The following is a 22,668-nucleotide window of genomic DNA, read 5'->3' as shown; positions in this document are numbered from 1 at the left end:
AAGAAATACATGTTTGGTCTCTGCCCCCAGTTCCTGACACAGAGCTGCTAACGCCCTTGTAAAATCTGGTGACCAGAGCATCTTTTGTTTTAATATTTGGTCTTAGTCTTTGATTCCAGACAGGAGAGCTTATTAGACTCTTGGAGGGTGCTTCATGTGCTAACGAGGTGACTCTTGGAGGATGGGAACTGGATGCTGGAGGAACCAACCCTGTGATTACAGGGGTTGTAGCTTTTGGCCAGATTATCTGACCTCCAGGGAGGGGAGAGGGGCTGCAGATTGAGTTTAACCACCAGTGGTCAATGATTTAATCATTCATGGTTATCTATTGGAACCTTCGCCACCAAAAATCCCTTAAGAATGGAATGCAGAGAGCTTCCAGGTTGGAGAACACACTAGGGTGTGAGGAGGGTACCATGCCTGGAGAGGGCGTGCAGACTCCATACCCCTTCCCCACATACCTTGCTCTATAGTCTCTTCCATATGGCTGTTCCTAAGTCCTATCCTTTTTAATAAAATGCTAGGAGTAAATAAAGTTCTTACTGTGAGTTGTTCCAGGGAATTATCAAATTTGAGGAGGGTCCCCCCCACCGACTTACAGCTAGTCCATCAGAAATACAAGGTGAAAATCTGGGATTTGTGACTGGCTTTGAACCCTTAACCCATGGGGATCTACATGAACTAGGGGTTGTGATATCAGAATTCTTTCATGTGAGGGAAAACTTCCCATATATTTGGTGTCGGAGTACTGAGAGTAAATAGTTCTTCCTTTAGTTACACAGACCCAAGCTATACATTAGTGAAGACAACATATAGAACTGAAATTTAGGACCTGGTTTTTGGATCAGCTTAGATCCACTGGATACAGAGCTTGGATCTGCTGACCGGCGAGCAAAGAGGGGCCAGAAATTGTTTGGACTTGTAAGTCTTCAATTCTTATTTAGTTACTCAGTGAGACATATTGAAGCACTTAACGATGAACAGGATTATTAATGCAACCCAGACAGCAAAGCCCACAGAGTTGAAGAAATAGTAAACAAAAGATGTTTTAAAATACCAGACCCTTGGGAAGATTTGTCAAGTGGTCTGATCATCTGACAAACGCCAACTGTGACACACTCTTGACTTCTTAAGAGAGAGTTGCAGCAGTATGCTTCAATCTTGTATATTCACACTTAGATTTTGGCATTTTTACTTCACAAATCCTCTAACTGGCTACACCATGTTCAAAGATAGGCACATGTATATTTATTTCAATTTCACCCTCTTCTCATACTACCTAACCACCCTTGATCTAACCACAGGGCTCTGACTTGCTAGAAATAGTATAAGGAAACTCAAGATAAAGCTTATGTTGGGGAGGAAGAAATTTTCTTCTAGGCTTCCAGGTTATTCTGGCTGATCTAAGAATTAAATTGACATGAGACAGATTAAGAGGAGGAAAATCAAACAGAAGTTGAAAAACATGTATACATGGGAGAGACCCAGGAAAACTGAGTAATACACCAAAATGACAGAAAGCCCCACCTTAAATACTACTCTCAGCTACAGACAAGAGGATGTTGGAGGTTTGGGACTTCAAAGGGGAGGAAGGCAATTAACACGGAGGAGGGGGAAAGAAATCAAATGCTTGGTAGACAAGTGTTTGCTGGGCCATGCAGAAGCAATGGGACACAGAAGAATTTTAACAGATTTTCCTCTGTGTCTATGCACCTAGTTCATACTCCAGTTATCTATGGTGACAACTCCCTCCCTCAAACAGGTCCTCTGTCTATGTTCTTTTAGGCACTGAGGTACAAGGAAGCTCAAAGATTCTTCCTGAGTCTTTTGGGTCTCAAAAATAATCAGCCTAAGTTAATCCTCGTGCCAAAGAGACACATTCCGGGGTGGTAAATTTTGCTCCCCTACACTTACAGAAATCCAAATATAACCTAGGACCTTTAAACTGATCCATGGAGGAGCTTCCTAAAACGAGTGAACTTCCTGAAACCCATGTGTAGTTTTGTGTGCACACATGCGAGTTTCTAGGGAGAGGATCTCTTATTGCTATCTGTTCTGTAGAGCAGATAACTGTAAGACCAGACATTAAGTAGCTGCTGGATTATTAAATAATGTACAATGAATTTCTTTAAAAAACTGAAATATTTATGTCTTCATTATGGGTTTTAAAATAAAACATCATGAGAAACGCTGGGCTGGATGAAGCACAAGCTGGAATCAAGACTGCCAGGAGAAATATCACTAACCTCAGATATGCAGATGACACCACCCTTATGGCAGAAAGTGAAGAAGAACTAAAGAGCCTCTTGATGAAAGTGAAAGAGGAGAGTGAAAAAGTTGGCTTAAAGCTCAACATTCAGAAAACGAAGATCATGACATCTGGTCCCATCACTTCATGGCCAATAGATGGGGAAACAGTGGAAACAGTGGCTGACTTTATTTTTGGGGGCTCCAAAATCACTGCAGATGGTGACTACAACCACGAAATTAAAAGACATTCCTAGGAAGGAAAGTTATGACTAACCTAGACAGCACATTAAAAAGCAGAGACATTACTTTGCCAACAAAGGTCCGTCTAGTCACAGCTATGTTTTTTTCCAGTGGTCATATATGGATGTGAGAGTTGGACTACAAAGAAAGCTGAGCCCAAAGAATTAATGCTTTTGAACTGTGGTGTTGGAGAAGACTCTTGAGAGTCCCTTGGACTGCAAGGAGATCTAACCAGTCCATCCTAAAGGAAATCAGTCCTGAATATTCATTGGAAGGACTGATGTTGAAGCTGAAACTCCAATACTTTGGCTACCTGATGCGAAGAGCTGACTCTTTTGAAAAGACCCTGATGCTGAGAATGACTGAAGGCGGGAGGAGAAGGGGACAACAGAGGATGAGATGGCTGGATGGCATCACTGACTCAATGGACATGAGTTTGAGTAAACTCCGCAAGTTGGTGAAGGACAGGGAGGCCTGGCATGCTGCAGTCCATGGGGTCATAAAGAGTCAGACACGACTGAGCTACTGAACTGAACTGAATGGGTTTTTAAGAATGAACAAAAATAGGTACGGTAAAGAACCTGCCAGCCAATGTAGGAGACATAAGAGACATGGGTGTAATCCCTGGGTTGGGAAGATCCTCTGGAAGAGGGCACGGTAACCCACTCCAGTATTCTTGCCTGGAGAAGCCCAAGGACGGAGGAGCCTGGTGGGCTACAGTCCATGGGGTGACAAAGAGTTGGATACGACTGAAGAGACTTAGCATGGCACAGCACATGCAACTTTTGCTAGAGCAAAATATGACATATCCCAGTACTGTCTGTTTGACAGCATTGGATAAAAAGCTGTTTTGACTTAGAAGCCATGACTAAGTAGGGCTGTGCCATGGAGGGAATCTGGGTGATGAACATGGACTCAGAGGCACACGACAGCTTTCAAGCTCATGCCTTGCTTAAACACTTCTTATCTTTCTATATACTTAATTCAAATTCAATTAAGAACAGAAAACACTATTGTCTCTCATCATACACTTCCCACTGGTCTTTAGTCAGATCTCTTTATTCAGCTTGGTAAAGATTCAAAGCAAGGTAAAGAGGTAATACTGAGAGGCTTTTCCAGAATAGCATGCAAACCACACAGCATAGTTTATAGGACTTTGTCTAATAAATGCAAACTCTCCCATTTGTCTTTCTACCAACCATTTGATATGAAGTGTGTCCTTAAACGCTCTCAAGTTAACAAGTTCCCTTGTGCTTACCAATTTTTACAAATCTCAACTAAAAAGAAATGAATGGAGAATATATAAAGTACAGGGTAGTTACATTTCCCAAAGATGATTTTCAAGCTGGCAGTCTTTTAAGTACATTCTGATCAGCTTTACAAAATTCCGATTATACTCAAAACTTGAAGGTGGAATGTCAAACTCATTTCCCTCAATGCCTTCATGTATTAAGATCTCAGCAAATGACTTTTCACTTTATCCATTATAGACTGACTTAGTTGGCACTTCCTCATGCTGTCACTAGTTTGCCTGCCATGACACACCAACCAATTACTGTCCTTTTTAAAAAAAAAATTGCTGGCCTTTATTTTCTCCAATAATTGCTACTTTCTTATCAAACACATATTACCCTAATGTTAAAGTTTACATAATAGCGTCGAGCAAGATCTCAATGTAGGGAAAAAACCATGCTTCTTAATGGTAAATCTCACAAAGAATTCAGTAAAGAATTGTATGAAGACATTTCAGGAATCTCAACAAAATTTAACATTTGGCTGAACTGATCTAGTATGCTGTTACTGGGAGTGTGAATTGGTAGAGCCATTATGGAAGACAGGGTGCAGATTTCTCAAAAAATTAAAAATGGATTTACCATATGATCCAGTGATTGACCCTTCGATATTTATACAAAAGATATAATAGTGAAAGTGTTAGTCGCTCAGGCGTGTCCGGCTCTTTGTGATCCCATGGACTGTAGCCCACCAGGCTCCTCTGTCCATGGAATTCTCCAGGCAAGAATACTGAAGTGGATTGCCATGCCCTCCTCCAGGGGGTCTTCCTGACCCAGGGGCTGAATCTGCATCTCCTGCATTACAGGCAAATTCGTCACCAACTGAGTCACAAGGGAAGCCCTATACAAAGGAAATGAGGACGCTACTTTGGAAAGATACATGCACTACATTGTTCGCAGAAGCCTTATGTACAATAGCCAAGATATAGAAGAAACCTAAGTGCCAGAGACTAGAGAAAGAACATGTGGTATACACACACACACAGTAATATCAGCCACAAAAAATAATGAAATTTTATCATTTGTGACAACAAGGATGGGCCTGGGCGGGAGAGAGGGCATTTTACACTTAGTGAAATAAACCAAAGACAAATGCTGTGGTTTTCACTTATATGAGGAATCCAACAAAACAAAAGAAATCAGCAAATACAGCAAAACAGAAACAGACTCACAGATACAGAGAGAAAATGAACGGTCCCCAGCAGGAGGAGAGACAGAAGGGGTGAGCTTGGTGAAGGAGATTACTAGGTAGAAACTTCCAGTTGTAAAAGGAACAGTCTCAGAGATGTAACGCACAACATGTGGAACACAGTCAGTAATATTAGAATAACTGTATGATATACAATCTATAAAGAATAAAAAACACATTATTATGTTTTGTACCTGAAATTAATATAATGTAAGTCAACTACACTTCAGTCAAAAGAAAAAAATAAAAGGAAAAGAAATGAGGAAGGAAAGCGAACAGGTGCTGAAGAAACTGCCAATTTTTTTTTCTCTCAATTAAATGTCAAGAGTCTGAGTATGAAGCATCAGATACAAGCATGAAATTAAGTTTAGTATGGATAAAATGGCTGCAATGTAGTATTTAGTATTCACATTTAGTACAGATAAGATATTTCATGAGACACGGGGAAAAAAACCACTTCTGGCACACAGACATACAGATAGACAGACAGATACATATGAATGGATGTTTTCTAACAGAAGATTTAGACTGACTATCTGTAAAGACACCCAAAATTTTAGAATTACAAAGAAAGCTTCAGTTTTTTGTCTCTCATCTTCAAAACCACATTTCAGTCCACAATAATTAGGCGCTCCTAAATTTTTCCAGATCTAAGCCTACGACAGCAAGTTTATTTTAAACAGAAATTACCATGCAGCCTTTTGGGCTTCCCAGGTGGCCTAGTGGTAAAAAACCTGCCAGTGAAGGAGATGCAAGAGATGTGGCTTCAATCCCTGGGTTGGGAAGATTCCCTGGAGGAGGGCATGGCATTCCACTTCAGTATTCTTGCCTGGAGAATGCCACGGACAGAGGACCCTGGCGAGCTAAAGTCCATGGGGTTGCAAGGAGTCAGACATAACCGAAGCATCTTAGCATGCATGCAGGCTTTGGTTTATCTGTACAGGATCCCACGTAAGTCTAGTTTCTCTTCAGATTACAGAGGATTTTGAACAGTCAGGCAATATAATAATCTTTTCTCCATCTATGAAGTAGACCCTGCCAATTACAGGAGGGAAGGCTCACACAGTATATAAGTCAATAGTTCATGAAGCCAGGAGTTGCTTAAATTTGAGCTCTGTTAAAGTAAGAAGCCAAAGTCCTACATTTGGTGATGATTTAGTTTAAAGTAGTACATATGTTCAGTAGCTTAAAGGCCTCCAAGGGTGATGGAAGGTTAACCACGTGTGATGCAACTTTATTGACTATGCCGAAGCCTTTGACTGTGTGGATCATAACAAACTGTAAAGAATTCTTAAAGAGATGGGAATACCAGACCACCTGACCTGCCTCCTGAGAAATCTGTATGCGGGTCAAGAAGCAACAGTTAGAACCGGACATAGAAAAATGGACTGGTTCCAAATTGGGAAAGGAGTATTCAAGGCTGTATATTGTCACCCTGCTTATTTAACTTATATGCAGAGTACATTGGGGCTTCCCTGATAGCTCAGTTGGTAAAGAATCCACCTGCAATCCAAGAGACATTGGTTTGATTCCTGGGTGGGGAAGATCCGCTAGAGAAGGGACAGGCTACCCACTCCAGTATTCCTGGGCTTCCCTTGTGGCTCAGCTGGTAAAGAATCTGCCTGCAATGTGGAAGACCTGGGTTTGATATCTGGGTTGGGAAGATCCCCTGGAGAAGGAAAGGCAGAATATATCATGTGAAATGTTGGGCTGGATGAAGCACAAGCTGGAATCAAGACTGCCAGGAGAAATATCAATAACCTCAGATACGCAGATGACACTGACCTTATGAGAGAAAGCAAAGAGGAACTAAAGAGCCTCTTCATAAAAGTGAAAGAGGAGAATGAAAAAGCTGGCTTAAATGTCAACATTCAAAAAAAGAAGATCAAGGCATCTAGTCCCATCACTTCAAGGCAAATTGATGGGGAAACAATGGAAACAGTGACAGATTTTATCTTCTTGGGCTCCAAAATCACTGCAGATGGTGACTGCCACCATGAAATTAAGATGCTTGCTCTTTGGACCTAGAGAGCATATTAAAAAGCAGAAACAAAATTGCTTTGCCAACAAAGGTCTGTCTAGTCAAAGCTATGGTTTTTCCAGTTGTCACGTTTGGATGTGAGAGTTGCACTATAAAGAAAGCTGAGCACCAAAGAATTGATGCTTTTGAACTGTGGTGTTAGAGGAGACTCTTGAGAGTTCCTTGGACTGCAAGGAGATCAAACCAGTCCATCCATTCTTTAGAAAATCATTCTTGAATATTCATTGGAAGGACTGATGCTGAAGCTAAAACTCCAGTCCTTTGGCCACCTGATGTGAGGAGCTGACTCACTGGAAAAGACCCTGATGCTGGGAAAGATGGAAGGCAGGAGGAGAAGGGGACGACAGAGGATGAGACGGTTGGATGGCATTGTGACTTGATGGACATGAGTTTGAGCAAGGTCCGGGAGTTGATGATGGACAGGGAGGCCTGGTGTGTGGCAGTCCATGTGGTTGCAAAGAATGGACATGACTGAGTGACTGAACTTAACTGATGCAACTTTGGAGAGGAATTTAACTTTTCTGGGGAAAAAAGCATACCTCTTTTTTTCTTCCAAGGAAACATATAGAGAAGTGAAAATTTTGAAGAGCTTGTCATTAGAAGAGGAGTCACTAGCCTTCTACAGATTAAGAGTTTATCCTAGTGGGGCTTCCCAGCTGGCACTAGTGGTAAAGAATCTTCCTGTCAATGCAGGAGATATAAGACACATGGGTTCCATCCCTGGGTCAAGAAGATCCCCTGGAATAGGAAGTGGCAACTACTCCAGTATTCTTGCCTGGAGAATCCCATGGACAGAGGAGCCTGGCGGGCTATAGTTCATGGGGTTACAAAGAGTTGGACACGACTGAGTGACTGAGCATACAAAAGGACACAACTGTGGTCTAATTTTTATATTCCAGGGGATGGGAGTGGAAGGGGGAGGAGGATGAAAGGACAAGAATGGACTGTTTTAACAACTGTAATATTTTAAGTATATATACATGCTAAGTCACTTCAGTCGTGTCCGACTCTTTTCGACCCTATGTATGGACTGTAGCCTGGGGTGCTCCTCTGGCCATGGGATTCTCCAGGCAAAAATACTGGAGTGTGTTGCTATGGCCTCCTCTGATTCAAAAAGTGCACTTGTAGGTTGGGCACTGAATATTAGTCAGTAGGCATGTAACTAATCAAAAAAGGAAATCTGGAACATAAAGCAACACACAGATTCTGGGACTCACAAATGAAATTCATGGTAGAGTAAGGAATTCTAGTTGCACAAATACATCATCACGTCATACTCTCAAGCTTGGGTTTAAAAAAAAATAGAAATATGGATTAAACTTAAGCTTCAAAGGGACTATGTATAAACAATGCATGCTGTTTCACACTCCCCACTTACAAAGTCTGAGACCATTTGGTACAGTATGGTCAGGGTTAGTTTAGTTCAGTTCAGTTGTTCAGTTGTGTCCGACTCTTTGCAACCCCATGAACTGCAGCATGCCAGGCCTCCTTGTCCATCACCAACTGCCAGAGTCTACTCAAACCCCTGTCCATTGAGTCGGTGATGCCATCCAACCATTTCATCCTCTGTCGCCCCCTTCTTCTCCTGCCCTCAATCTTTCCCAGCATCAGGGTCTTTTCCAGTGAGTGAGTCAGCTCTTCACATCAGGTGGCCAAAGGACTGGAGTTTTAGCTTCAGCATTAGTCCCTCCAATGAACACCCAGGACTGATATCCTTTAGGAAGGACTGGTTGGATCTCCTTGTAGTCCAGGGGACTCTCACGAGTCTTCTCCAACACCACAGTTCAAAAGCATCAATTCTTCGGCACTCAGCTTTCTTTATAGTCTAACTCTCACATCCATACATGACCACTGGAAAAACCATAGCCCTGACTAGACGGACCTTTGTTGGCAAAGTAATGTCTCTGCTTTTCAATATACTGTCTAGGTTGGGCATAACTTTCCTTTCAAGGAGTAAGCCTGTTTTAATTTCATGGCTGCAATCACCACCTGCATTTTAGAGCTCCCCAAAATAAAGTCAGCCACTGTTTCCACTGTTTCCCCATCTATTTGACCATCACTTTATGGTCAGGGTTAAGGGGATAATTATTCAGAAGGTGATATCAACTATAGAATCTATAGTAAAAACCTGGCTAATGCATTTTCTTATATTCAACTAACAATTATTAAATATTTCTTACTTTCCAGCCACTGAATTAAATATGAGGGAGATTTCAGAAACATTTTATTTATGACTCCAATACTAGACATGACCTTCCTCAGACAGTTATTGGCAAGCTCTTGATTTATGTCTTTCAACAGTAATATATAAACCTCCTAAGAAGGGATTTAGAATTTTCTCCCATTTTCTAAACTGCAGAGCTAAGTGTGTGTCAAGCTATAGGTTAAAATTCAAATAAAACAGTCAGACAATGTCAATAACTTAACAGAAATGGTCAGTAATGGCATTGCAAAGAGTTGGACTCAGCAACTGAACAGCAACAATAATAGCTATTCTTGATCTTTGTTCTGTACAATCCCAGTTTTATTACATGGGAGAATTTTATGTATTTGTAGGTAAGACTTCAGTGTGAATACTTGGTTCAATCAATGACAATCTGATTTTTCTGACCGTAAAACAATTCTTCTTAATCCAATTTTCAATTTTCATTTCAAATAAACATGTCTAACCCTACATGATGTGATCAACAGACTCAGGGCAAGCTTAATTATGAGCAATCTGAATTTATCCCCTTTGATAACACAAGCAGCTTTGGCAAACATTCCTCTTGTTACAGTCTTTCCTGTGATGGCTGATGGGGCTGAACTGAAAGATCTGAAATGTGTGTTTGTTAAAGACTCCATTCAGTCCTCATTTTATTTTCAGCTCTGTCAATGACCATTCAGGAAAGATCTTACTTCAGAAATTGGACCTTTAGCTGCAGTCCTTCACTAAATGTCAGCTATGAAGGTTCTGCTCTCAACGTCCCCCACCCTGCCTATCTCTGGCAAATGATGTTGATGACCCAGATCTCAAAATCAAGTCCTATTAAAAAAGAAAGGGAGTGTAATTAAGGAACTCATTCTCCAAACATACTAAACAATTTTACTGAGCAGTGCTTGGACATAGTTTTGTTTTTGTTTTTTTTCTGAATAGAAAATGAAAATGCTAATGTGAATATTCTTCATCAAAAGCTTATTGTTCTGAGAGGAAGCCTGGTCTGGTAGGAAGGCACTTCAGGGGTCAACTGTGATTCACAGATCCACCCTGTCCATTACCAATGGTGTCACCCTGGACCAGCCACTCAATCTCAGTGATGTCATTGGTAGAACAAGGTCAATACTATTTCATGATCTGGAAGAGTATCAGGAGCTCTTTCATGGTTCCTCTGAGTTTTCTGCACTAAATCTTAGTATAGAAAGAAAAATAAAAATGAGGAGAATAAATGCAAGTGGGTGACTTTTTGGTTTGGTTACATAATGTAGATATAGACTTCTACTTTCAGCCAAGATTTTGAAGAGGGAACCATGTTTACTCTGCTCCTGCTAGCAACCAATAAATGGACAAAATATCTAGAACTATATTTCTGTAAGATGTCAGATATCAGGTGAAGGACAGAGACCACCAAGAAATTAGAAACTAACACTGTGAGCTCTACGATTGCCTATGTTTACTGCCTTGAGTTTCTAGGCTACGGTTCCAGGTTTGGGAACCCAGTTAGAGCCTAGTCGATTCCAGAGAGCTGAAGACTTGGACTTGGAGTCCGGAGACATGGAGGTGCCTGACAATCAAAGGACAGAATACTGGAGAGGAAGGAGTTGTTTGGAGGGAGAATCTGGAGAGGATGCCCTATGAGGATGCAGCTGACTAGTGATGGGTATTAGTTTCACACACGTGAAGGAAACTGAGGCCACAGGAAAAAAATCATCCAAAAGGATTTGAGGTAAGTGTCTGGTGTTCACACAGGGTCAGAAATAGTACTTATTCCCATCATCCAGATGGAAAAACTCAACTTTCATTGATAACCGCTCTGTTTGCAAGTAATTTAACTGCCTTCTAGAACAAAGCTCAGAAACAGTCTTTTTTTTTTGCTGTTCAGTCACTAAGTTGAGTCCAGCTCTTTGCAGTCCCATGGACTGAAGCATGCACTGTCTCCTGGAGTTTGCTCAAACTCATGTCCATTGAGTTGGTGACACTATCTAACAATCTCTCATCAAACCAGTCAATCCTAAAGGAAATCAACCCTGAGTATTCACTGGAAGGACTGATGCTGAAGTTCTAATACTTTGGCCACCTGATACGACAAGACAACTCATTTGAAAAGATCCTGATGCTGGGAAAGATTTAAAGCAGGAGAAGAAGGGGACAACAGAAGATTAGGAATAGTTACAGGTATCCAAAAATACCCAACACTCTCAAGGTGAACGTCACAATATCTGACAACTGATAAAAAAATTCCAAAGGTTCAAAAATTAAATAAAGATATGGAAGACATGAAACAAACAAAAATCCAGATTCACATTCTACATGTGAAAACTATAATATATGATATGAAAAACAGCCAAATGGGATTAAAGGCAAATTGAAATATACCAGGTTACAACATAATCAAATTGCTCTAAGCTAGTGATAAAGGAAAATATGCTAAAAGCAGCCAGATTAAAAAAAAAGACGTATTATTTAAAGAGAAGTAAAGAAAAGATGATATCAGTATTTTTGTTGCAAACAATGCAACTAAGAAGACAATGGAGCATCATCATTAAGGCAGCTGAAGAAAAACTTCAACCCATTATTCTATTCTAGTAAAAATATCTTTTAAGACAAAGGTAAACTAAAGATATTTTCAGACATTCCTGAGCAAAGACTAAAATAATAAAGAGTTAAAGTTAAAAGCCACCAAAGGATACAACACAGAATCATTAAATATATTAAATTAATCCAAAAGGTAGCCGAAAAAGAAAAAGGAATAAGGAACAACTTGGGACTAAAACCAAACAGCACGATGATAGATTTAGGCATAGTCATAACAGTAATTTCATTTAAATGGTCTTCTTAGTTAAAGGGGAAGTCCCAAGTAGGTGCTGCCCACAAGAAATGCCCTTCAAATATAAACAAATAGGCTAAACAAAGGCTCAAGGATGGAAAAATGATACAAGATGATACATTAATCAAAAGAAAGCTAGAGTAGCTTAGTATCAGACACAGTCATTTCAGAGCAAACAATGTGACTATGGATAAAGGAGGCCATTTCACAATGATTGTGGTGGAGGGTGGTAGAGAGAATGTAACAACACTGAGTATTTATGCCCCTAAAAGCAGAGCCTCTGGGGACTTCCATGGTGGTGCAGTGGCTAAGACTCCACACTCCCAATGTAGGGGGCTGGGTTTGACCCCTGGTTAGGGAGCTAGATCCCACATACTGCCACTAAGAGTTTGTATGCCGCAACGAAAGATTTTGCAAGCCTCAAGGAAGATCCAAGATGCCTCGTGCCACAACGAAGACCTGGTGCAGCCAAACAAACAAACAAATGAAAAGCCCAGAGCCTCAAAGTACAGAGAGCAAAACCTGAGGGCATCACATCAGAAAGGGATCAATCCACAATCACAGTTGGGAATTTCAAAATCCCTAACTCGGTAATGGACAGAACAAATGGACATAATGCACACAGACTCAAGCTCAGAATGTTCCTTACATCCCATGTAAGCTCTCCTTGAAGCCTCCTTGAGGAGATCTAGGCATGCACGGCTTGGTAAGACTTTCTGGGCATTTATCCCTGAACACAAATAAACTCCTCCGCTGTGGACATCATGACCAAATAAGGCTCTTACCCCTGGAGAATATGGCTGCTGCTACCAGCAGGAAATGTGAGTTCCTCTTATTCCATGAAAACTCCTCACGACCTAGCCAAATCTCAGATTTTGTTGATCCCAGTTACATCACGTGACCAGGTTACATCTAAATTCCTTCCAGCTACTGTGGTTCCCTGACTTCAGCAGTTCTATGAATGGTCATCATCCAAGGCTTCCCAGGTGGTAAAGGACCCTCCTGCCAGTGCAGGAGACGTAAGCGATGCAGGTTTGATCCTTGGGTTGGGAAGATCTCTTGGAGGAGACCACGGCTACCCACTCTAGTATTCTTGCCTGAAGAATCCCACGGGCAGAGGAGGCTGGCAGATTACAGTCCACAGGGTCGAGAAGGATCGGACACAACTGAACAACTCAAATCAGGTCTTACACTGTGAGTCCCTGGGAAGCCCGTGTGACTCCTCTGTGGAAAGTTGTGTCTATTGTGCAGAGATGGCCCTGGGACACTTTAACCTTCAAGATAAAACAGGCTGAGGTTGAACCTGTGAATAAGGGTGCTTTTGGCATTTCTCCTGATGTCTTTCTAATGGCCTTCTGTCCCCATGTCCCCACGCCTACTGTCTGCTGTGTCCAGAGAGGTGAAGGGATGCCTACCCGAGGGGGCACAGCCTGCAGGGCGGTGATGTAGTTCTCCAGGGCCAGCCGGCGGCGGTCGTTGAGCATGGCTTCCACCCTGGCCATGTGCGTCTCCACCAGCTGCTGCCTCTCGTTGGCCGCTTCCTGCTCCAGAGACTCCACCTTCTCCTGGAAATGCTGCCATCACAAACACAGGCATGTGACAATCGGGAACTGGACAAATGGGATGGAGCAGCAGATTCAAGGCTTTTTTTTTTACCCTTGAATTATACACAGTATTTTATAAACATTATTTTAAATTTTAAATTATTTATTTAAATTATTTAATTAACATCACCAAGTTAATTAGCATTGCAAATGTTACATCTAGTTATAGCTAAGGAATAGTCTCCGTGGTGAGCTTCCCTGATGGCTCCTGGTAAAGCTAACATCCTTTCTGGTAAACCAACCTTCCCTGATGGTTCAGACGGTAAAGAATCTGCCTGCAAAGATGGAGACCTGGGTTCAATCCCTGGATTGGGAAGAAGGCCTGGAGAAGGGAATGGCTACCCACTTCAGTCTTCTGGCTGGGAGAATTCCATGGACAGAGGAGCCTGGCAGGCTACAACCCTTGATACCTCAAAGAGTTGGACACGACTGAGCAACTATGCACTCAACAGGCTCAGTAGTAAAAGGAATCCGCCTGCCAATGCAGGAGATGTGGGTTCAGTCCCTGAGTTGGGAAGATCCCTGGAGAAGGAAATGGTAACCCACTCAGGATTCTTGTCTGGGCTATCTCATGGACAGAAGAGCCTGGCGGGCTACAGTCCACGGGGTCCCAAGAGTCAGACACAACTTAGTGACGAAATGGCAGCAGCATCCACAAACACTGAGTTTTAACAAGCCCTTCAGATGATTCTGCTACTGTACTAAGTTCCAATCTTTTAAAAGTGATATCATACTTCATTCTATTCAAAGAGTTCAGTCATTTCAACATTTTGAGTAATTCATCACGTTTTATGGGTTCTGCTCACTTCCCTGCTTTCCATCCCCAGATCTAATTTCTCAACGTAAATTCATTATTTTATATGGTTCCTAAAAATCGATTTGACTAACCATAATGCAGGATAAATATATGTATTCTCGAAACTCTGAATTACATGCCTGTTAAGAAAACTCCTCTCTTACTCAAAACTTTAAGAAAATGACCATGATAATCTCATGGTTTACTGAAGGTAATTCTAAGAGGAGTTCCTGTCAAAAATTCAATTTATCATGTAAATTGGCCATGGGGAAGAAGTAGCAGGAGACTATGGCAACCTAAAAGCTATATTATTAATAAAAATTAGGCTTTAGGTAATAATATGACTTTTACAGAAATGAATTATAACAAGCTGTTTGGGAGCAAATATTAGGCAGGGTTTAAGCAACTGATTTACTAGATATTGATTAGCAACAGTTGAATTTGAGAGAAATAATGAGCAATCATGCACATGAGGTTTTAGCAGATGCTGGAAAAGGTGCAGGCACTCCATCAACACGGGTTGTGGGCATGTGCTGCTCCATGGTGGATATGAGATGGGTTTACCTGGATCACTGCCTTCTTATCAGCTTTAGGCAAGTTCTTTGCTTGACGTTCTGCCTCTTCCCACTCTCTCATGACCTACGGAAGGAATAAATCATTGAAAACCATCAATTTTTCTTTCAAATACACATTTCATGAGCTACATCACTGTTTTTTTCTACATTTGCCATTTTATTAAAAATTTGTTCTTACAGATTTTTTTTTAAATGTGAAACATTTTAAAAGTCTTTATTGAATTTGTTACAATGTTGCTTCTGTTTTATGTTTTGGCCAGGAGGCACGTGGGATCTTAGCTCGCTCATCAGGGATCAAACCCGTATCTTCTGCATCAGAAGGCGAAGTCTTAACCACCGGACTTCCAGGAAAGTTCCATACACTTGACATTTTAAATATGCAAAAAAAGAGATCACATTCTATCCCCAGATCAATAATATCTAACCTCCCACTAAGATGTAAATAATTTGTCACAGCAGTATAGTAAACATACATGCACACATTTATTGCAAGGACACGGCCCTTTGACGGCTTCCCTGGCGACTCAGACAGTAAAGAATTGGCCTGCAATGCGGGAGACCTGGGTTTGATCCCTGGGTTGGGAAGATCCCCTGGAGGAGGGCATGGTTACCCACTCTAGTATTCTTGCCTGGAGAATCCCCATGGACAGAGGACACTGGCGTGTGACAGTCCATGGGGTCGCAAAGAGTCAGACATGACTGAGCAACTAAGCACATAGCTCTTTGAAACAAAGCTGGTTTTTTTCTTTTCCTGAGAAATAGCCGCAAGTCATTTTATTTGATGTGCACAAATGCCGATTCATAAAACGTGTAGATTTTCTGAACAAGGTTTTCCAACATTATATTCAGTATACTGGTTTTAGTCTTTGGTGAAGGTAAGTTATAAAATCTCAATTCTATATTTTTCAAACAGGACAAAGGAGAACAAAACCATACATAACATTTTATGCATGTGTATATAAGCAGTGAACACAGTGCCAAAAAGAAGTACATAATGGAGGCAGGAAAGAAGACTTCTGTTGTCACAAATCCTAAGATGCCTCCCACCGAAGAACTGAGGATGATTAGAACCTTCTGCTTGCCAAGTCAGCTCATAAACAGCAGACAATGCTCTAGATTCCTCCACACATTCCAGGACAGTACACATTATAATGTTCTGAATGTAGCAGAAAGCATTCTTGGTAACACTAATTTAGTAACCAGGCTAATCTGTTTTTCAGGAAAATAAGACTTCCTCCTCTCATCCATAATGCTCACTTGGGATTTCTCTAAGAGAAGTTCACCCACTGATCTGAATGCAGAGGAAAAGTCTGCAGCTGTGGATGCTGTTGAAAGAAAATGATACTTGATTCTTACCACCTACAGCTTCCTTTTCCTTTTCAAGAGTACCACTCACTATCAAGTAGGGTTTTTAAAGTGTAGCTCATACCTGAGAAAGGTAAGATAAAGAAAAGAAAGATGCAGTAAGCAAAATAATGGTCTGTTGACAGCTGTGTACTTGTAGACTTGGTGGATACACAGAGCAGAGACAGTGATTTCTGTACTATAAGAGCCTGTTATTTACAAGCACTTATTCCTAAGGAATTGCTTTCTCCTGACATCCTTCAAGACAACAACAACAACAAAAAAGCTTTCCATAAATAACTATGGATAGAGAAGTTCTATGAGAATATCACATCATCAAGACAGTTTTAAATTATTTATTGTTTATTAGCTTTGATTCATTGTAGAAAATACAGGACAGGCTTCATGTTGCTTTCATGAAATTATGAGGAAAAAGGATGGAATGAATTTTCTATCACAAGTGCAAGTGAAAGTTGCTCAGTTGTGTCTGACTCTTGGCAACTCCATGGACTATACAGTCCATGGAATTCTCCAGGCCAGAACATGGGAGTGGGTAGCTGTTCCCTTCTTCAGGGTCTCTTCCTAACACAGGGACAGAAGCCAGGTCTCCTGCATTGCAGGCACATTCTTTACCATCTGAGCCACCAGGGAAGCCCCTATTACAAGCGAAGAGCCTATAAAAAATAATCTAGCATGTTCAGAGAAAAATTGAGACACCAGGCTGCTATGAACAAGAATAGAATACTGAAGGAATGAAACACATTCCCCCAGATACTTCGGTGGCTCCAAGAAGTTAATGAAGGGCACTTGTGAGATGAGGCAACCGAAGGCTACTTCTACTTTATAGATGAGATAAGCCTTGCAATAAAAATACTTCAATTTCCTGCCTCGAGAATGTTCACGGTGGCTGTATTCTACTATGAATTCCTCACGTAAGGAATCTCAAAATTAGTTTGAGAGAGAAATCAAATGTTTTATTGGAATGTGAAGAACTGATTTCCTGTATTACATCTGAAATTTACCATCTCCCTTTCAATATTCAGAACTTTCAGCTTTGAGCAGGGGAATCCATGGAATAATTAAGGAGACTTACTTAGCTAAAAAAGCCTCGATGAAAGTGAAAGAGGAGAGTGAGAAAGCTGGCTTGAAGCTCAATACTCAGAAAATGAAGATCATGGCATCTGGTCCCATCACTTCATAGGAAATAGATGGGGAAACAGTGGAAACAGTGTCAGACTTTATTTTTTGGGGCTCCAAAATCACTGTAGATGGTGATTGCAGCCAGGAAATTAAAAGACGCTTACTCCTTGGAAGGAAAGTTATGACCAACCTAGATAGCATATTCAAAAGCAGAGACATTACTTTGCCAACAAAGGTCCGTCTAGTCAAGGCTATGGTTTTTCCAGTGGTCGTGTATGGATGTGAGAGTTGGACTGTGAAGAAAGCTGAGTGCAGAAGAATTGATGCTTTTGAACTGTGGTGTTGGAGAAGACTCTTGAGAGTCCCTTGGACTGCAAAGAGATCCAACCAGTCCATTCTAAAGGAAGTCAGTCCTGGGTGTTTACTGGAAGGACTAATGCTAAAGCTGAAACTCCAGTACTTTGGCCACCTCATGGGAAGAGTTGACTCATTGGAAAAGACTCTGATGCTGGGAGGGATTGGGGGCAGGAGGAGAAGGGGACAACAGAGGTGAGATGGCTGGATGGCATCACTGACTTGATGGACATGAGTTTGAGTGAACTCCGGGAGATGGTGATGGACGGGGAGGCCTGGCATGCTGGGATTCATGGGGTCGCAAAGAGTTGGACACGACTGAACTGAACTGAACTTAACTAATAAATTGAAAATAAGCATTCCTATAAAAATGAAATAAATTTTTGATTCTCAGAGCAACTGAAGAATATCTACACCTTTGTGAATAAAATAGCGTGCCTGCACCATCACACTAGGCCTACTTACTGAAAGATAGACACACAGTGGGCACAGTAGCTCCTTTTGAACAAATGGTTTCCACTGAGGTTCACTGATAATGCATCAGATCACTCTTGACCTGCTAAATACCAGCTCCAGGATTGAGAGCTCTACAAAACCTCTTTTGTTTGATTGATTCCTCACACCAGCCTGTGAGATTAGGCATGGACATCCCCATTTTTACAAACCAGGTTAAGTTACCTGCTCAAAGTCAGGCAGGAAAAAAATGGAGAAGGACAGATGTAAACTGAGATCTCTGTGGCTCTAAAGACCATGTTACTGTCCCCTGTAGCCCAATCGGCCGTGATATAACGGCAAATCCAACAGGTGAGCTACGTTTATTTATATTTGGTGACAGGAGAAAAGGCTGTTCCTAAGATACTGATGCTTATCTTAAAAATAACAAATGCCGAGAAAGGTCAACTTCCATTTTGAAGAACTTCATTTGAAGGATATATTAAAACCATTAAATAATATGTAATAAATGATTGGATTCTTGTATTTGCTAGATACTATTCATAACACATGTGTGTGTTAGTCACTCAGTCATGTCCAACTCTCTGTGACCCCATGGTCTGCAGCCCACCAGGCTCCTCTGTCCATGGGATTCTCCAGGCAAAAATACCGGAGTTGGCTGCCATTCCCTTTTCCGTTCACAACAGAAAACAACAAAAGTCTGTAAGTTCAGAGTTACCATGCGCCCCAACAACAAAAACACTCCAAATACCCAAACCCTTCAAATTCTCTGTATTTGTAAGAAAACAAATAACAAAAACTACAATAAAAATCATTTTAAAACATGATATTTTTAAATTAACAATTCTCCAGATCTAGACTTCACGGTGGCCCCCTATAGTCTTATAAAGCAATTTTCCACTGCATGCACAGAAGCCTCCGTATCATTTGGATTTATAGGTCTTCAAAGACTTGGCTGCTTCATGCAGAGAAAATGACAACTAATACAGAGAGATTTAGGAGGCAGGCAAGTTCAAAGTCAAACAGTGCCCAGAATTCAGTACATTAAATTATGATGATAAATGTTGATCTCAAGCATCTCATACTTCCATGATCACTGGGATGTAACAGACAACATTCTCTGCTCCAGGATAACATTCTTTAAATTATCTCAGATATGGGTAATGACTAGAAGACAAAGAAAGTCCATCAAAACATATATGAACGAAGTCATGGCTTAAACAGGTGTGCTAAACTGAAATGAAGTTACTCTTCTGGAGAGATCTATAGTATCTGAAAAGAATATTTGACATCCGTTTAATTCATAGAATCAAAATGACCAATAAATACTGAGAAGAATTCAGAATCTGTCTTTTCTTTAAAAAAATAGTGATTAGGTGGGTTCAAGATAGAAGTGTAAGGTTAGGAAGGCACCTTATACACATGTATAGGGACTGAACAATTATAATCCACCTGGAGGAATAAAACTGGCAAGCAAAATATTTAATTAAATACAAAGAGGAATGACTTTGTCCCACTCTGAGGACTATGTGACTGTGAGCAATGACTGAGAAGCGTTCACGTGAAGAAGAGTTGGTTCCTTTCCAGAGTTCAACGCTGAGACCAAAGAGAAGTCCACGATGAGCTGAACGTGTGTTGAGCAGAGTGGTTTAAGGCTGCCTATACGAGGATGTTGGCAGTTGAGGTAGGAGAGGAAGTACGGAAGGCTGGAGTTGGGGTGCAGGGGGTTGGGGTGCCTGGGCAGGCACTGGAAATGCCAAGCCGTGCATTCAGTGTTTATTTTTTTATCATTCTTTTTGGGGGCCCCATTCTCTCATAAGTGGATCCTGAGGGCAATAAGAAGGTCCTAAAAGCTTCACAAACAAGCAATGAGACCGGACTGAAGTTTCAAAGATGTCTATTCTGTGGCAACAAGTGTGGCGGGTGATACTCATCGTTCTTAATTGTGATTCTATATTGTTTGTATCTTTCCTAAAGAAAATCCTATTATTCAGAAGAACTGGCTTCAGGTGAAACCTCACTATTCCACTCTAGCTAGCTTTCTACTTTATTTTTTTTTACTTTTACTTATTTTTTGGCTGAGCTGCACAGCATGTGGGATCTTAGTTCCTTGACCAGGATCAAACCCACACCCTCCACAGTGGAAGTGCAGAGTCTTAACCATTAAAGCACCGTGGAAATCCCTAGCTACCTTTCTAGTTCAATTTGCTTTTAAGTTTTCATCATAGGCAACAACTATACCTGCACCTTATACTCTAGAGCCCAAGTACTGTAATTATGGGGTTTTTCCTTTAATGTTATTATTCCTGCTGCTGCTGCTAAGTCACTTCAGTCATGTCCAACTCTGTGCAACACCATAGACGGCAGCCCACCAGGCTCCCCCATCCCTGGGATTCTCCAGGCAAGAACACGGGAGTGGGTTGCCATTTCCTTCTCCAATGTTATTATTCCTAAGTAGTTCCAAATTTCTCTGATGACTCATTAAAAAAAAAAAAAGTGTCTTTCCAGATACATTAGAAGTTCTATGGTTAAATACAGGTTTTATTTTTATTTAGGTAGGTGAAGCCAACAGAGGAGAAGACCACTGCCACTGAAAAAACTTTAAGTCACAGTTCCCAAGAGGAGGTGACATGTCATGCCATGTGGCAGAGGGTCAGGGGGGTTGAGGGTGACACAGAAAAGCACCAGGGAGGTCAGGAGGCAAAGGGAGTGAAGGAAAACTGTGGGAGGAACCTTCACTGTGGCTTTTGTGGGAAGAAATGTGCAAGGCAGGGTAGGCAGGCTTAACGGGTATAAAACTGGCTAGTGTGAATACTCTGGATGGGCGCTGGGGTACGGGGGCTGTCCCGCATTGTCTGATACTTAGCCTTGGGGTGCGAAGGGCAGGTGATAGTGGACTGAAGCGTAAGAGACTGTAAAGAGGGTAGCTGAGGGGTACGGCCTTTGGATTGGTGGCTGTGATTATGAAAGGAGCCCTTGCAGGCCAGTCATCTGCTAACCCTAGGAAGTGGCCAGCCCTGGGAGGGACAATCTCCCTGGGATTAGGAAGGCCTCAGATGTCAAATCACCAGAAAACTAAAAACCTATGATCAATGTCCTCTACTAAAGACAGATTATGATCTTACAAAATTTATGCCAGGTTCATGAATCTTGTTCAGTGTTTATCAAGAGAACTTTGATGTATATGTGCTTAACATGACAAAAATCAGTTACATCTTCTGATATTTACAGAATATTAACACCAAAAAAGTGTGGTTGACTTTAACCTGAGATCTTTCTTCATTCACTCATGTATGTTTCTTAAATATAACTTTTCCTATTATTTCTTCATATAGACTACAAGTTGGAAAGGTGATTGGAAGTAAGTGATGGACACATATTTGTTTAATGACTGAAGAATCTAGAAAGGGCTAAAATCCTCAGTATTATCTACCTCTAATTGCTCAGAAGGTTAAGAATCTGTAAGCAATGCAGAAGACCTGGGTTCAATCTCTGGGTTGAGAAGACCCCCTGGAGAATTCCATGGACAGAAGAACCTGGAGGGCTGCAGTCCATGGATTGCAACCAACACTTTCACTTTCAATGCAATATCCAGCACCTGGTAGCAGGCATACCTTAATTTGTGGTTGGTATTACTACATACAAATTCTACAGGAGGAAATGGCAACCCACTCCAGTATTCTTGCCTGGAGAATCCCATGGGCAGAGCAGCCTGGCAGGCTACAGTCCATTGGGTTGAAAAAGAGTTAGATGTGACTGAGCATACATGCCAGACATCCTGGAATGTGAAATCAGGTGGGCCTTAGGAAGCATCACTAACAAAGCTAACGGAGGTGATGGAATTGAGCTATTTCAAATCCTGAAATATGATGCTATTAAACTACTACATCAATATGCTAGCAAATTTGGAAAATTCAGCAGTGGCCACAGGACTGGAAAAGGTCAGTTTTCATTCCAATCCCAAACAAAGGCAATGCCAAAGAATGTTCAAACTACCGCACAATTGTACTCATCTTACATGCTAGCAAGATAATGCTCAAAATTCTCCAAGCCAGGTTTCAACAGTACATGAAGAACCGTGAACATCCAGATGTTCAAGCTGGGTTTAGAAAAGGCAGAGGAACCAGAGATCAAATTGCCAACATACGCTGGATCATCGAAAAAAGCAAGGGAGTTCCAGAAAAACATCTATTTCTGCTTTACTGACTACACCAAAGCCTTTGACTGTGTGGATCACAACAAACTGTGCAAAATTCTTCAAGAGATGGGAATACCAGACCACCTTATCTGCCTCCTGAGAAATCTGTATGCAAGTCAAGAAGCAACAGTTAGAACTGGACATGGAACAACAGACTCTTCCAAACTG

The 22,668-nt window shown here is 41.3% G+C and overlaps 1 protein-coding gene across 7 annotated transcripts in view; it reads right to left on the bottom strand.

Moving 5' to 3' along the window:
- APP (amyloid beta precursor protein) overlaps positions 1-22,668 on the bottom strand; it is a 312,804-nt gene that overhangs the window by 84,824 nt on the left and 205,312 nt on the right. For all 7 annotated transcript variants that reach the window (XM_027543466.1, XM_027543506.1, XM_027543608.1 and 4 more), the window contains 2 exons: positions 15,001-15,075; positions 13,452-13,610 (listed from right to left, as the gene is read on the bottom strand). In XM_027543466.1, the coding sequence (XP_027399267.1) occupies positions 13,452-13,610; positions 15,001-15,075 (234 nt within the window). The remainder of the gene's footprint in view (positions 1-13,451; positions 13,611-15,000; positions 15,076-22,668) is intronic.

This window comes from Bos indicus x Bos taurus, chromosome 1, assembly GCF_003369695.1.
Source record: "Bos indicus x Bos taurus breed Angus x Brahman F1 hybrid chromosome 1, Bos_hybrid_MaternalHap_v2.0, whole genome shotgun sequence".
NCBI lineage: Eukaryota > Metazoa > Chordata > Mammalia > Artiodactyla > Bovidae > Bos > Bos indicus x Bos taurus.
This window is presented reverse-complemented; position numbering and strand designations above follow the sequence as displayed.